Source organism: Dipodomys ordii, unplaced genomic scaffold, assembly GCF_000151885.1.
Source record: "Dipodomys ordii isolate 6190 unplaced genomic scaffold, Dord_2.0 Scaffold125, whole genome shotgun sequence".
Classification (NCBI taxonomy): domain Eukaryota; kingdom Metazoa; phylum Chordata; class Mammalia; order Rodentia; family Heteromyidae; genus Dipodomys; species Dipodomys ordii.
In genome coordinates this window covers 918479-933776 of record NW_012267341.1, presented here as the reverse complement: position 1 = coordinate 933776, position 15298 = coordinate 918479, and the positions used below count along the sequence as shown (strand labels likewise).

The following is a 15298-nucleotide window of genomic DNA, read 5'->3' as shown; positions in this document are numbered from 1 at the left end:
ATATATATATATATATATATATATATATATATATGTATTTGTTTTTGTCAGTCATAGGGCTTGAACTGTGGGCCTGGGCTCTGTCCCTCAGCTCTTCAACTCAAGGCTAAGTGCTCTGCCACTTGAGCCACAGTGCCATTTCCGGTTTTCTGGTAGTTTATTGGAGATAAGAGTCTCATGGACTTTGCTTTGAACCATGATCCTCAGATCTCAGCCTCCTGAGTAGCTACAATTATAGGCATGAGCCACCAGCTCCCGGCAAGCTTTCCAATATTTTTAAATGTTTCTAACAAGATTGGAGCTGATGTTAATGAATATTATTTTACATATGATGTAATGAGATATGCTAATATTTAGAAGTATTTTCCAAGTATAGTGTGTGACATGAAAATTAAAGTATGGAGCTGTGCACCTGTGGTTCATGCCTATAATCCTAGCTACTAAGGAAGTTGAGGCCTGAGGATCATGGTTCAAAGCCAGCCCAGAAGACAAATCTAAGATGAGAAACTTATCTCAAGTTAAAGAGCAGGAAGTGGCGCTGTAGCTCAAGTGGTAGAGCGCTCGCCTTGAGCTGAAGAACTGAGGGACAGCGCCCAGGCCCAGAGTTCAAGCCCTACGACCGATCAAAAAAAAAGAAAAATCAAGTTAAAGAGCAAAAAGGCAGGCATGGTTCAAATGATAGAACACCAGCCAAAGTGAAAAAAAAAGAATGTGCAAACCTGAATTTTTTTGGAGGGGGGAGGGTGGGAATTAAGTTTGGATAAAAGAACTCAAAATTTAAGGGACACAACTGGATTTTGATGTGACAGTATAAAGTGCTTATTGATGTGTTTCAGATTCCAAACTGCAGTTAACTTTAAGAAATAGCTGCCTCTTATGTTCTGATATACCTTCATATACCTTAACCAGAACAAGCAGGAAAGGCCATGAGACTCTTATCTCCATTTAGCCACCAGAAAACCTGAAGTGGAGCTGTGGCTTAAAGTGGTAGAGCACTAGACTTGAGCAAAGAGCCCAGAGACAGAGCCCAGACCCTGAGTACAAGTTCCATGATTGCAAAAAAAGTATATTTTATAAAAGACGCATTACTTACATTACCATGATTTGAGTATTATTAATGGGTTATTTTTAAATTAATAAGAATTGACATGTTATTAGTATTGATTTCTAGTATAATAAACATAAATATAGCACACAAGCAAAAACTCAGGCTCCTCAAGAACCATAGAGTCCTTGAATACTTCCCTACTGGCCAGTGACAGATAAGACTGTGCTGAGGATGATAATGAACTTAATGCTGAACAGGGATTTCTGTCCTAAACCCATACATAAGAAGGATGTATGAATGTCCCTAAATACCTCTTTTCCCAGAATGGACGTGATCTCTCCATCCGGTCCAGTGGTAGCCGGCACATGAAGAAGCAGACGTTTGTGGTACATGCGGGAACAGACACAAATGGAGATATCTTTTTCATGGAGGTAGGTGCTTGGTTCTGAAAGAACATCTGAGAGACACAAGGAATCCTTATAAGTAATGCCAGAATAGTTATTTTATCTTATGTATCTTTATGATCAACTTGTCATTAAATTATGAGATTATGCAAATAATAATAGGTGATTCCCCACCCTTTTTTGCTTTAAAATGTTTAATTGTTATTATAAAATGGATGTACAGATGGATTACAGTTACATAAGTCAGGTAATGAGTACGTTCCTTTTTGGACAGTGTCACCCTTTCCCTTGCTCCCATTTTTAATATATGTAGAATGAGTGATATAATCTTATTGTCCATAAAGCAGGACCCCATAAGGCCCTGTGCTAACTCTAGTGTAACGCTACTTCCACTTCAGTTTCTTGCTCACCTCTCCCCTTTATCCTATAGACAACCTCTTTTGGGGTTTGTTTTTCAAAGGATTTTTTAAAATTTACTTTATTGTTATTATAGAGGTGATGTAAGAGGGGTTACATTTGCATGAGTCAGGTAATACGTACATTTCCTTTCATTCAGTATCATCTCTTTCCTCATTCTCTCCCATTCTGTCCCTCCCATCTTCACCCTCAAATTGTATAGTTTACTTTCACCAATAGACAACGTCTTTTATTGGTTGCCTTTGAATGTTCCAGTTAGTTTTTATGCAAACAATAAGATCTGAATATAAATTCTTATTTTTCTCCTTTGTTACAGAAAGGTAGTGAAGACCTCCCAGTATACTATTTTAAGTTGTCCTTACTTATGGACAGTGTGACTGGATCATCTCTTCACTAGCCTATACCTTGTGTTTTCATTAAACATCATCCAGCTATCCTCTGTAACAGAGCAGAGAGCTTTTCCATTCTTTTTGTGTGTATGTGTCAGTACTAGAGCTTGCACTCAGTGCCTGGGCACTGTCTCTTAGCATTTTTTGCTCAAAGATGGTGCTCTCCTTCTCCAGCTACAGCTTTACTTCTGGAATTTGGTGATTAATTGGAGATAAGAATCTCACATACTTTCTTTCCCCAGCTGGTTTTTTGAACCATAATCCTCAGATCTCAGACTTGTGTGTAGTCAGTATTACAAGCATGAGCCACCAGCATTTGGTAGTTTTCCCAGTCTTTCTCTCTGGCTACCTGTATCTCACTGTGTGACCATGCCATAATTTACTTGCTCACTTAGTACATGTGGATCCTTGGGTTAATTCAAGTTCTTTACTATTGATAGTAGTGCTTTCTCTAATGACACTATGCCTACTAAATTTTATGTATGTTGAAGGTGCCTCTGTAAGGATTCTGAAGAGCAGTGCATTTGTAATTTTGGTTGATCTGACTCAAGTATCTTCTTAACATATCCTCAACCCCTTTATTGGAGTATAATCTGCTGGCTACAAGATCAGTTAAAAGGTAGCTATTTGAGCCAGGCACCAGATTACAGGCTTACACCTGTAATCCTAGCTACTTACAAGGCTGAGATCTGAGGACCGAAGTTTGAAGACAGCCAAGCCAGTTGGTGAGATTTTTATCTCCAATTAACCAACAAAAAGTGGGAACTAAAGGTATGCCTCAAGTGGTAGAATGCTAGCCTTGAGCACAAAAGCTCAAGGCAGGGCACAGGCCCTAAGTTCAGGCCCCTGGACCAGCACCAAAAACAACAACAAAAAAACAATAATCAAAAAAAGATAGCAAAATGAACTCCAGGAAATGGAACAAGAAGTTTATTTCTTCACCGTTATTTTTGTTTTCTTTTCTTTTTGTGGTGTTTGTTCATTTATCTCTCTTTGGGAGGGAAAAGGGGGCATAGAAATGGATGGAGGGACAAATGCAGCAGTAGTGCTCACTAGACACTACATTAAAAATGAACTATACATCTTACAGGTGGGGGTGAGAGCCAAGGGAAGGGGTGACATTGTCCAAAAAGAAATGTATTCTTTACCTGAGTTACGTAACTGCAACCCTTCTGTACTTCACCTATATAATAACAATTTTAAAAATGTATTATAAGGCTGGGTGCCAGTGGCTCACACCTGTAATCCTAGCTACTCAGGAGGCTGAGATCTGAGAATAGCAATTCGAAGCAAGCTAGGCAGGAAAGTCTGTGAGACTCTTAGCTCTAATTAACCACCAGAAAACCAAAAGTGGTGCTGTGGCTCAAGTGGTAGAGTGCTCACCTTGAACTAAAGAGCTCAGAGACAGCATCCAAGCTCAGAGTTCAAGTCCCGTGACTGACAAAAAAAAAAAAAAAAGGGAAACCCTGACCCAAGTTACTTCAATAATAAATGGCTGTACCCTTCCCTGTAAGTGTGTAAGTGTGAATTCCAAAAAAGATAGGTATTTGGAAAGACTTAATTTTTTTAAGTACTGGGTTTTTAACTCAGTGCCTTGTTCTTGCTAGGCTGGGCTCTACCACTTGAGCCACACCTTTAACCCTGCTTTTTGCTGTGATCCTTCATATCTTAACATTCTTTGCTGGGCTTTAAAAGTTTTCAAACTATTGGAAAGTAAAAGTAAGGGCTAGAGGTATAGCTACGTGGTAAAGTACACAAGGCCTTAGCTTCAATTGGAAAAAAGAAAAGTAAAAAAAGTGTAAACTTTTTTTCTCTGAAACCACTTTTTAAAAGTTTGTGCAAAAAATAAAAGTTTGTGCAGCCAGGTTCAGGTTGTTCACGCCTATAATCCTAGCTACTCAGGAGGCTGAGAGCTGAGGATCACGGTTCAAAGCCAGCCCAGGCAGGAAAGTCTGTGAAACTCTTATCTCCAATTAACCACCGGAAAAATGGAAGTGGCGCTGTGACTCAAGTGGTAGAGTTCTTGCCTTCAGCTGAAGAACTAAGTTTGGTGCAGGGCTGGGAATGTGGCTCAGTGGTAGAGTGCTTGCCTAGCATGCATGGGGCCTTGGTTTTGATTCCTTAGTACCACATAAGCAGAAAAAGGGGAAGTGGTGCTGTGGCTCAAGTGGTAAAGCACTAGCCAGCCTTGAGTTGAAGAGCTAAGGGACAGCTAGCACCCAGGCTCAGAGTTCAGGCCCCACAACCGACAAAAATAAATATGAACATTGCTTCATTGAATATCCTTGGCTGTACATCTTTATCGTTGCATACTCACATGAGATTTTTCTACAAGATATATTCCTAGACATGAAATTTCCAGACCAAGATTATATATGGTCAAAATTTGCCTTCCCAAAGACTATACCATATCAGTTTTACCTCCCCTAAGCAACACAGGCAGTGTGACACATCATTGCCATCATTTCTGTGGTGTAGACATTCTCCTGACTCTGCCCCTTAGTTTTACATGATGATCTTAAAGTATTGTGAATGGTAGAAAAATACTATTGTGTTATTTTTCTACTTGGAGACAACCACAGTGCCAGACAGGGCTAGAACTCAAGTTTCTAATTCCTACTCTGCTATTTTGAACTATAGCAATCACAATCTCTCCATTACCACTTCTCACGTTTAATTTTTTTTTTTTTTTGAGGCAGAATCTTACTGGGTTGTCTGGCTAGCCCTGAACTTGTGGGTTCAAGCCATTTTCTTCTCTCAGCCTCTTGAGTGCCGAGACTACAGGCTTACTCCACCATACTTGGATTGGCTTTTTCCCTCCCTCTTTTTCTTCTTTTTTCCCTCCTTTCCTCCCTCCTGCTCTCCTTCCCATTTGTTTTTTTTTCTCCAGTGATTTCTTATATCTTAAATCTGATCATTTTTTATGCTCCTTGTTTTTGTTTTTGTTTTGGGTCCAGTAGTGGGGCCTGAACTCTGGGCCTGGGCGCTGTCCCTCAGCTCTTCAGCTCAAGGCTAGCGCTCTACCACTTGAGCCACAGCACCACTTCCGGCTTTTCTTTTTGCTTATGTGGTGCTGAGGAATCGAACCCAGGGCCTCAGGCATGCAAGGCAAGCGCTCTACCACTGAGCCACCTTCCCAGCCCCTATGCTCCTTGTTTGATCACTAAAAATTATCAATATGTTTTCATATATATCACATGCCAGGCATTTGTTTGGATGTATTGATTATAACAGTGAGTATGACTGGCATGGCTCTAGTTACTCTTCTAGAGTTGACAAGCAACTGAAGAAATCAGAAGTCATAAAATACAGTGAGCATTATTGAGAGATGTTTAGGGAACTAGAGGCATAGAGGTACATAGCAGAAGGTCTGGGAGTTGACAGTCAGCCTTCTGAAGAAGTGATCTTTGAGCTTGAAAGAAGAATAGAGATATGATTGGAGTGAAGGAAGGGAAGGGCAGTCCAGGGATATTTGAGGTAGGCCTGGTGTGACTCAATGGATATAGGTACAGAAAAAAAGGAAGGGATCAGGCATTCCTCCTCCATTTCTGGCTTGGGCAGCTGGAAGAGTGGTCTTCACTAACATTTACTCCAATAGGGAAATTTGAGAGACTGTTGGGACAAGTGGGTCTCAGGTGGTATATGTGAGACAGCCAGGAAAAGAAATTGGAACATTGAGCATGATGAGGGCTTGTATGGAGGAAGATTGAAGAACTATCAGCGTAATGATAGTGATCATATTTCTTACATCACGTTGATGTAATAAAGAATGGTTATTTTCTATATATCTGGATGGTTTTTTGGTTTTCGGTTTTATTTTGTGTTTGTTTTTCAGTGCCAGTTGTCAAGCACTGTGCCACGGAGCTAACTCATTTAATCTTCCTAATAATTTTATTAGTTATGATCTTCACCAAACACATGAGGAAATTTAGATAAAAGAACTTACTCAACGTGATGCAGCTAGGTAATGGTAAAACCAGAATCTAAGCCTAGGAAGTTTGATCACAGCCATCCTTTTACCTAGCATGCTGTTAACGTCCCCACAATAATTAAAACCATCAGAGCAGGTCAGTTCACTTGAGGGAGACTGTTGAACAAGAAGAGGTTATGAAATCCAGCATGGTGGCTCAGGCTTGTAATTCTAGTTACTTAGGAGGTAGACATGGGAAGACTGTGGTTTGAGGCCCACCAGAGCATAGGAGTTTACAAAGCTCCATCTCAACCAGTGGCTGAGTACAGTGGTGTGTGTGTGTTGTCCCACCAACAAAGGAAAGCATGGGCTAGGAGTGTGGCTTAGTGATAGAGTGTTTGCCTAGCATGCATGAGGGCCTAGGTTTCATTCCCCAGTACCACATAAACAGAAAAGGCCAGAAGGGGCACTGTGGTTCAAGTAGTAGAGTGCTAGCTTTGAACAAAAAGAAGCTTAAGGACAGTGCCCAGGCCCTGAGTTCAAGCCCTAGGACTGGCAACACACACACAAAAGAAAACACAAATAGGAGGATTGCAGTACAGATCAGCTCAGGCATTTTTGAGACCCTGTCTCAAAAACAACCAGTATGAAAAGGGGGTGGTAGGCACATGGCTCAAGTGGAAAAGCACCTGCCTAGAAAGTCCTCAATTTAAACCTCAGTATTGCCGGGCACTGGTGGCTCACGCCTGTAATCCTAGTTACTCAGGAGGCTGAGATCTGAGGATCACGGTTCAAAGCCAGCCCAGGCAGGAAAGTCCATGAAACTCTTATCTCCAATAAACCACCAGAAACTGGAAGTGGCGCTGTAGCTCAATGGTAGAGCACTCGCCTTGAGCTCAAGAGCTGAGGGACAGCGCTCAGGCCCAGAGTTCAAGCCCCACGACTGACAAAAAACAAACACGTAAACCTCAATATTGCAGTAATAATAATAGCAATATAAAAATTGGGTTGTACATTTGCTGCTTATGTGTATGTGTGTGTGTGTGTGTGTGTGTTTGTGTGTATGTGTGTGTGTGTCCTGGAGCTTGAATTCAGGGCTGGGTACTGCCTCAAGTCTAATACTCTACCACTTGAACCACAGTTCTGCTTCTGGCTTTTTGGTGGCTAGAGATAAGAGTCTTAAGGACTTTCTTGCCTGGGGTGGCTGCAGACCACAAACCTCAGATCTCAGCCTCCTGAGAGGCTGAGCTACCGCTGCCTGGCTGGCAGATTGCTTTTTAACGTGTCATTCTGTATTGAGTAATTTTTATTCAATAAGCATTGTTTATGTGTCACTTGTGTAATTAATTTTTTTTAATTTTTTATAGCAACAGGACAGTCAGGATTAGAACTTATCCCTCTTCCTTTTTTCCTCCCTTCTTGATTATGTCTGCCATAATCCCTGCTTTTGAATTTGTCAAAGCTGATTCTTAAACATGATTGTCTGATGTCTTAGTGCTTTGGGAATCAGACAACTTCAGTGGGGGGAGTATGTAGGAATATGTAGGAGGCAGCACATGCCATTCTGCTGAGAGACTGAGCCTCCCTCATTGTACACAGCCTCCTTTCAATGACTGCTTCTTTCCTCAGTCCTTTTATAGACAGCATGTCCATTAGTTCTGGGTTTGTGTCTCTACCTGGAGACCATGAGTAGAAGGCAGAAGATGTGACCATGTTGTGCCAGTTGTGCTACCTTTACCCTGTGGGATGTGTGTAGTTAGTGGGAGGTTGGATGCAAGAGGCTTTCACAGGCCAGGACCACTGACTGCCTTGTACATGCTTCCCTAGGTATGTGATGACTGTGTGGTGTTGCGTAGCAACATTGGGACGGTATATGAGCGCTGGTGGTATGAGAAGCTCATCAACATGACCTACTGTCCCAAGACCAAGGTCTTGTGCTTGTGGCGTAGAAATGGCTCTGAGACTCAGCTCAACAAGTTCTACACTAAGAAGGTACTTAGGATCTCTGGGTTGGAAATTGGACCCTCAATAGGGATCAGAGGCCAAGTGTTGGGTTCAAATTCCAAAAGACACATCTGGAACCACTCTTTGGCCTCCAGTTGTTATATATGACACCTCCAGCTGTCTCTGAGTCCTGGTGTCGGCTTGACCTTGTGCAGCCATCCTAGAGCAGGGGTTAGGGGTGCCGTGGAGGCTGCTGTGACAGGACAGTTCTCTCCCTCCCCTGTGCTGCAGTGTCGGGAGCTGTACTACTGTGTGAAGGACAGCATGGAGCGTGCTGCTGCCCGGCAGCAAAGCATCAAACCCGGTGAGGAGAAATGGCCCCCTTCTCAATGCCAGAGGCCTCCAGGAAGCCAGGCTGTGGGATCTCCACCTCACCAGTTAGCTGATCACTTCCTCCCTCACCACAGGGCCTGAACTAGGTGGCGAGTTCCCTGTGCAGGACATGAAGACTGGAGAGGGTGGCTTGCTGCAGGTCACCTTGGAAGGGATCAATCTCAAGTTCATGCACAACCAGGTAGGCATAAGCAGCACAAGGCTTCATGGCCCTGTTTGATCACTTGTAATAAGGATCAGTTTCCAAGCCCTCAGTGCTTTCCCAGTGAACATGAGGGACAGCCTTGGGTCCGAGGGAGAAGTAGACAGCTGGACTGAGAGAGAAATCAGAGGGGAGGGGACAGTGACCTTGGCGAGACCAGCAGGCTCTGTGAAGGCACAGCAAGGAGCCTGCAGTGGGTGCCGGGAAAGAGAGTGAGACCTGGTGGCTCTGCCGCCAGTCTGTTAGACCCACAGTGTGAGTGGGAGCGTCTCATTTGGCCCCTCTTTTCGTGTCTTTGCCTTCCTATATTCCCAGGGTGTGCTTCGCTTGTGGTTTTGCATTGAGAATCTAGACTGGCTGATCTCCTCACATTTCTAGTGTGTGTGTGTGTGTGTGGTGTGTGTGTGTGTGTGCACATGCACATGTGTATGTGTGTGTACTGTGCAGCTTGTTTCTGCCCTCGTAGAGTGTGTGTGTTTATTCGCCTTTTCCTTCTGCTGATTCTTCTTCCTGTTCTTTCTCTTCTTTTGTGTGTTCCTACTTTGTGCGCTGCTCCACCGGCCCAGTACCCCTTCTTTTGATGGGGAGCACTTCAGGATCATCTTTTCCTTACTGTGATTCCACCCTAGGAGCTGACTTTTTTCTCCCTCCTGGTCTTTTAACACAGTGTTACTTTTTCTCTCAGTGGACATTCCTTAAGCTATTTCCCTCTGAGGCCAGCGCATCATCCCAGGTCCGTTCCCGGCTCTGACTCTTCACACAAGTGCCTTTCTTCCCCTTCCCTCGTGTCCCAGCTCCTCACCCTGAGGCTCTGAGCCTGGTCCCAATGTGACACCCTGCAGCCCCTGGCCAGGTAGCAGAAACAGGGGAATCAGACATGTCACTCAGATGGGGCTCTCTCCCTCCACTCATAAGTTTAGCTCTCCTTCTTTTAGGAATCAAACTGGGCAAGCTTTGGTGTGACAACTGTCCATCTTCCTAGCAGCCTTTAGTGTATTTCCAGGCTGGGGCCTAGGATAGCAACAAACCTCTGAAAACTGGAGGGTCTTGGGGCCCAAGCAGGGGTTCTTAAGCACTTTTCTGGACCATGAAAATGCTGGCTGACTCCATTTCAGTGCTGTGGCCCCTCTTTCTGAAGATGAACTATTGTTTGTTTTTTTTTTGTCGGTCGTGGGGCTTGAACTCTGGGCCTGGGCGCTGTCCCTCAGCTCTTCAGCTCAAGACCAGCGCTCTACCACTTGAGCTACAGCACCACTTCTGGTTTTCTGGTGGTTTTATTGGAGATAGGAGTCTCACGGTCTCTCCTGCCCGGGCTGGCTTTGAACCGCGATCCTCAGATCTCAGCCTCCTGAGTAGCTAGGATTACAGGCGTGAGCCACCAGCGCCAGGCTGAAGATGAACTATTGTTAAGCCATGCAAGACACTCTGCCCTGTCCTGTCCTTGGGCATCCCTCCTTCTCCCCAGGACCCCTGTGTTCTCTGATTCGTGTGCAAGCTGCTCACATGGGAACTTGGCCCCTAGGAGAGGCATTGTACAGACAGCAGACATGAGGACTGCCTTCTTGGCTCACCTCATGGTCTGACATAATGGGCAATGGCTTATGGCCTGTCTTCTGCCACATGACAGGCTGTTGATGGGGAGGAAAGCTCTGGCCCCTTCCTGCAGAGTCGTAGAGTCTGTGGTTGCAGATGGGAATAGCACCAACTTGGAGTGAGGATGTGCTTGCACAGTAACTTTCTGATCCTGTTTCCCCATCTGTCAAATGGGGTAGCACTGCAGACTATGCCACGTAGGTGTAAGCCACCCAGTAACGTTTGTGACATTCCAAAGTGAGCGCTCAGCAGGTGGGAGCCACTGACACTATGACCACACACTTCTTGGGAGGTTCTAGATCCTGTGCCAAGGAAGATACCATCACTTCCCACCCCAAGGACAGTCTGAGGGGAGCTTTGCACCGTGCCAGCCCTCTGCGCCGGAGGAGGATGTATGGAAGGGTAGAGACCTGACGGGCTGAGTCGGGGACCCCTGGAGCACTGTGTCCTATGAGTGCTGCCCTGAGCAGAGGGTACGGGTGGGCAGCCCAGGCCAGCAGAGGGGGCCTTCGGGTTGAGTTGGACCATTAAAACTAACGCCTTCATTTCTCTCCCATGCTTTCTCCTCCGGCCAGGAGCGGAAGGTACTTGCCCTTTCTGCTTTCTTCGCTTCTTAGCGCTTTTGGTTGTGTGTGCGTGGATTCTTCTGTCTTCCCTTCGGAACTAGGTTTCCTGTGGGGGTGGGGCTCGAGCTGGGGGAAATGGGCTTTGTGGGGCAGGGGTGGAGCCTCTGGGCCTTACCCCACCCTCCCTCCCTCTCTTGCAGGTTTTCATAGAGCTGAATCACATTAAAAAGTGCAATACAGTTCGAGGCGTCTTTGTCCTGGAGGAATTTGGTAATTACACTATTTTGCTCTTAGGTCTGGACTCACATGGCAGTAACTCAAACCTTGGAGTTCCAGAGAAGGGACTAGGGGCAGGGAAAAAGATAAAAGAAGAAGAAGAACCTCTGCAGAGTGGTGAGGAGGAGCAGGAGTGACAGGGAGGAAAAGGAGCCTGGAGAAGAGAAAGGAAGAAGCAGGGTGAGACCGAACAGGGCCATACAAGAGTGAGGGGCCTTGGATGAGTTTCAAGTCTAGACACAGCACTGAAGAGGCCCAGTGAAGTAGCACCACCTTCCCTTGTTCAGCCAGCCATTGGTCAGAAAGTTCTGGGGCAGAGCATACTAGCAGTGCCCAGCTCTGCTGCGTCCATGTTGCCTGCTGCCATCTCTCTAGTAGCTCAGCACTCCTCCCTGGCACTGCTCTGGGCTCTGCCCAGCCTCTGTGCTAGAGGAGAGCATGGGGCACCAGGGGCCCCCCTGCTGGAGGCCAAAGAAGCCTAGTGAACCTCAGAGGCAGAAAGGCAGGTGTCTGTGAAAGCAAGCGCTAAGGAGCAGCGTAGTGGGGTCTCACCCTGGGGCTTTGAGTTCCTGCTGTGTTTGTGCTTCATTCTTTTGTGCCCCTCATCGCTGCTATGAAAACCTTCGTTCTCCAGCAGGTAAAGTGACCTCAGCTCGGCTCGTGCTGCCTCTCCCCAGGCCCCTGCCTCGGGCCCTACCGTGGGTGGGCGGCTCCCTTCATCCAAACCAGCTGTGCACATCCTTTCTCTCCCTCTTCCTTCCCAACACGCCCCCCCCACCCCACCCCGTGCTGGCTTCCCGGTTCCAAGTTCTCTACCCCATGTGCTCCCTTCTCTCTTCTGCCTGAGAGATATTTGGGGGACTCTTCCAACTCAGAAGAAGGACCTGGGGCTTCTCACTCTGCCTTTGATGAGTTTATTCTCTGCTAACCCTGGGATACCCCAGATTCTACCTCCCAGGGTCAGAAGAAGGTGTGGCCAGCTCTCATCCTAGCTTTTCTGGCCCCCAGAGGGTACCGCACCCCTTCTCCCAGGCTCCCAGAGGCACAGCAATGGCTGGGCTTGAGGGGGTCTTACTCCTTCCTCTGGCCGGGCAGAGCCCCCGCATGGCTGGGCAGGGGTGACTACTGGTCTTGCATTCTGGGCTGTGGATATGTGTGTATTTGCCTGATGCTCCCCATCACCTCGCTCCCCGGGTGCTGTACTTGCCTGTCTCCTGCTCCGTGTGTCTGCTCCAGAGCCCTCTGACGCTCTCCCTCACACAGGCAGGCCTCAGCTTCTCCTGCCACTCAGGGAAGGACACTCAAGTCTGATGGGTTTAGTATCATGTCACCCCTTCATCCCCCTTCACCACCCCCTGTTCAGGGGCTGGCGGTGGAGGGAATCGTGTTGTGGGCTGGAGACAGGGATGAGTTCACGGGCATCTCTGCAAGGTGAGGCACAGGCTAGAGACCTCTGTCTTCCCCCGCTGCCTCTCCTCGAAGACTCTGGACAGTAGCTGTGACCAGGCTGGAGAAAGGTTAGCCCCTCCCGCCTGGGGCGTCCACAGAAGCAAATAGAAATAACCATCCAAAGAGCCACTGCAGACTTCCGAGGCCTAACTGAGGAGTCTGGCTGGAGGAGGCCGGCCTCTGTGCCCTCAGAGTCTAAGCTGCTGCAGCCACTGTGAGAGGCCACAGAGGGAGAGGGGACCCTGGTGCCGGGCGCTGCCGCCTGGGGGAGTATGGCCCAGTTGCTCTTAGTTTTGAACTTTCTGTTTTGTCTCTTGCCCGTCCGGTTTTAGTTCCTGAAATTAAAGAAGTGGTGAGCCACAAGTACAAGACACCAATGGTGAGTATGCCGCCCAACCCTGACAGGCCAACGTGCACAGGGCTCCCGGGGGACCTTCAGACGTGAGGAGGGGCGGGCCCTCACGGGGACCTGGTCTAGATGCAGTCAAAGCAAGTCGCCCACCCTGGGAGACAGACACACATACTCATCCCTTCTCTGACTGGAACAGCTTCTAGGGACTTGTTTGAGGCTCTTTTTAGCCCAGAGGCCTATGCCCGGTGTTAGAGCAGGAGGCCCGCTGGACAGACCTGCCACCCGTGAGGGTGCGGGAACCTCAGTGTGGCTGAGCTGTCTGCTTTTCTCTCCCTTTCAGGCCCACGAGATCTGCTACTCTGTGTTGTGTCTCTTCTCGTATGTGGCTGCAGTTCGTAGCAGTGAAGAGGATCTCAGAACCCCACCCCGGCCCGTGTCTAGCTGATGGAGACGATCCTGCAGCTGACCCCGCCCACGGGCCTCCCCTGGCCTTTTGCTGCTCCCAAGTGCACGAAGCTGCTGTGACTGAGAAGGGGATGGTGTGTGCGTGTTCTCTGCAGGCCCCTCCTGTGGCTTAGCTGGTTATGTCTTCAGGTGTGTCTTTGTGCTTGTCCGTCACAGAGCTAAGCTAGTCCCTTCTACCTTTCCCCTCTCCTAGACCAGCCTACTCTCAGGGCTTGAGAGAAGAATGTGTATCTGTTGGGCTGGTATGAGCCCACCATTGCGTGTCTTTGAGATGTTCGTTTGTGTTGCGGTTCCTTGCCCTTGGCATTCTACCCTCCAGTGCAGGAGTCTGCTTGCCATCCTCTGTGGTCTGGCACAAGGTCGCCTGGGGCAGCGCTACTTTGAGGTAGATAGGAAACTTAGCAGCCTGCCCTTCTGGACGTAGGTGAGCAGGGAAAGGGAGGAATGGGCCAGGCCGGCAGAGTTAAGTGGCAGCCCCCAGCTTCATTCTGCATTTTTAAGCTGTGGCCCGAGGCGCTGCTGCCACCTGCCCCCATCCCACCCTTCAGCAGTGATTTCTACCGTCTGCCTGCCATTGCCACAGAGGACAGTGGTTGGGGTAGTGGAGTCCCAGGCATCGCCATCTGATCTGTTCAAGAGCCGGGGCGGGGCGGGGGGGTGGCTCCGGGTCAATGGACATGATTGTGTGCAGGCATTGCCCCCTGGTATCGGATGCCAGAAGGGAGAGACGTACTGGGGGTAGATGATTGTAAATAGTCCAGCTCCAATTATTTATAGAAAATGTACAGCCGTGTGAATGTGAAATAAATGTCCTTAACTCTCCTGGCTGCCTCGCATTAAATGACAAGAAGGCTCTCCTAGGACCCTTAAAGGTTATTTCAGGAGGGAGATGAGCTCAGGCACATCCACGCCGAGACCCTGGCCCCTGTCTTCCACTTTCTTACAGAGAGAAGGGTGGAGTGCCATACACACGCTCTTCTTCCCTTGTAGTTATCTGTGGGTCCCGGCAGAGAGCTGGGATGCTATGAACTGGCCACTAGAGGAAGCAGCTGAGCTTTGCATTGCCACCTGGACAATTCATATAACAAGGACAGAAAAGCCCTAACCCTCTCCATACCCTCTCTATATAGGGTCCAGAGTGGTGGTGTTACATGCCTTATTCCCCAAGGTCCAGGGCTCTGGGGTCTTAGCCCAGATTATGGCTGACATTTGGTAGAACTCTCTAAAAGGCAACCCAGGACCATCCTTTGGGGCATTTCTATTACATGGGAAACCTGGCTGAAGACCTACCTCATTGTCAGAACACCTCTTCTAAGACCTAAGCTTCCAGCTTAGGTCTTAGGAAACTGATGGTCAGATTTAGATTCTCAGTGAGAGAAGCAAGAGTAGAGAAGGTCCAGGCCCTTCCTCCCCACATCCTGATCCCTGCCTTCAGTTGCACAGATCGTTTCTCTCCACTGGATAGGTGTGGGCCATGGGTGTTGCGCACTGGGGCCCTAGAGTAGCCCAGTGCAGTTCTATACAAGGCCTGTTGGGTGCCGGACGATGGTAGACTACATTGTTCCTCCCCCAGCTGCTGCAATCCTGGGTCACTGGGACAAGGGTCATGCTGGGCCCCTGGGCCCAAGGGAAAGCCTGGGTTTCTGGCATTGTTGCCTTCAAACTTTATCTGATGAGTGAATATTAAGAGAAAAACTGCTGTTTCCATTGCTGATGTTTTATGAATTCTGCATCTCATATACTCATCTGGGAAATAGGTTACCGCTGCAAATGTCCCTGTGCTTTCCATGAAAACAAACAATTGGACAAAAGGCATCAGTCCTGTGATTCTATCGAGCTTTATTGCCCTTAAACACTGAGAAGACAAGGTGGCCAGAAGGGTCTGTCCCC

General features: G+C 47.6%; 1 protein-coding gene across 1 annotated transcript in view; it reads left to right on the top strand.

Annotated features, from left to right (window-relative positions):
• Madd (MAP-kinase activating death domain) overlaps nucleotides 1-13957 on the top strand; it is a 41076-nt gene extending 27119 nt beyond the window's left edge. Inside the window, exons 24-30 of the mRNA XM_013029960.1 lie at nucleotides 1372-1479; nucleotides 7996-8160; nucleotides 8404-8476; nucleotides 8580-8686; nucleotides 11067-11136; nucleotides 12924-12970; nucleotides 13284-13957. Coding sequence (XP_012885414.1) covers nucleotides 1372-1479; nucleotides 7996-8160; nucleotides 8404-8476; nucleotides 8580-8686; nucleotides 11067-11136; nucleotides 12924-12970; nucleotides 13284-13388 — 675 coding nt within the window. The 3' untranslated portion in view covers nucleotides 13389-13957. The remainder of the gene's footprint in view (nucleotides 1-1371; nucleotides 1480-7995; nucleotides 8161-8403; nucleotides 8477-8579; nucleotides 8687-11066; nucleotides 11137-12923; nucleotides 12971-13283) is intronic.
• The last annotated feature ends 1341 nt before the right edge of the window (nucleotides 13958-15298 follow it).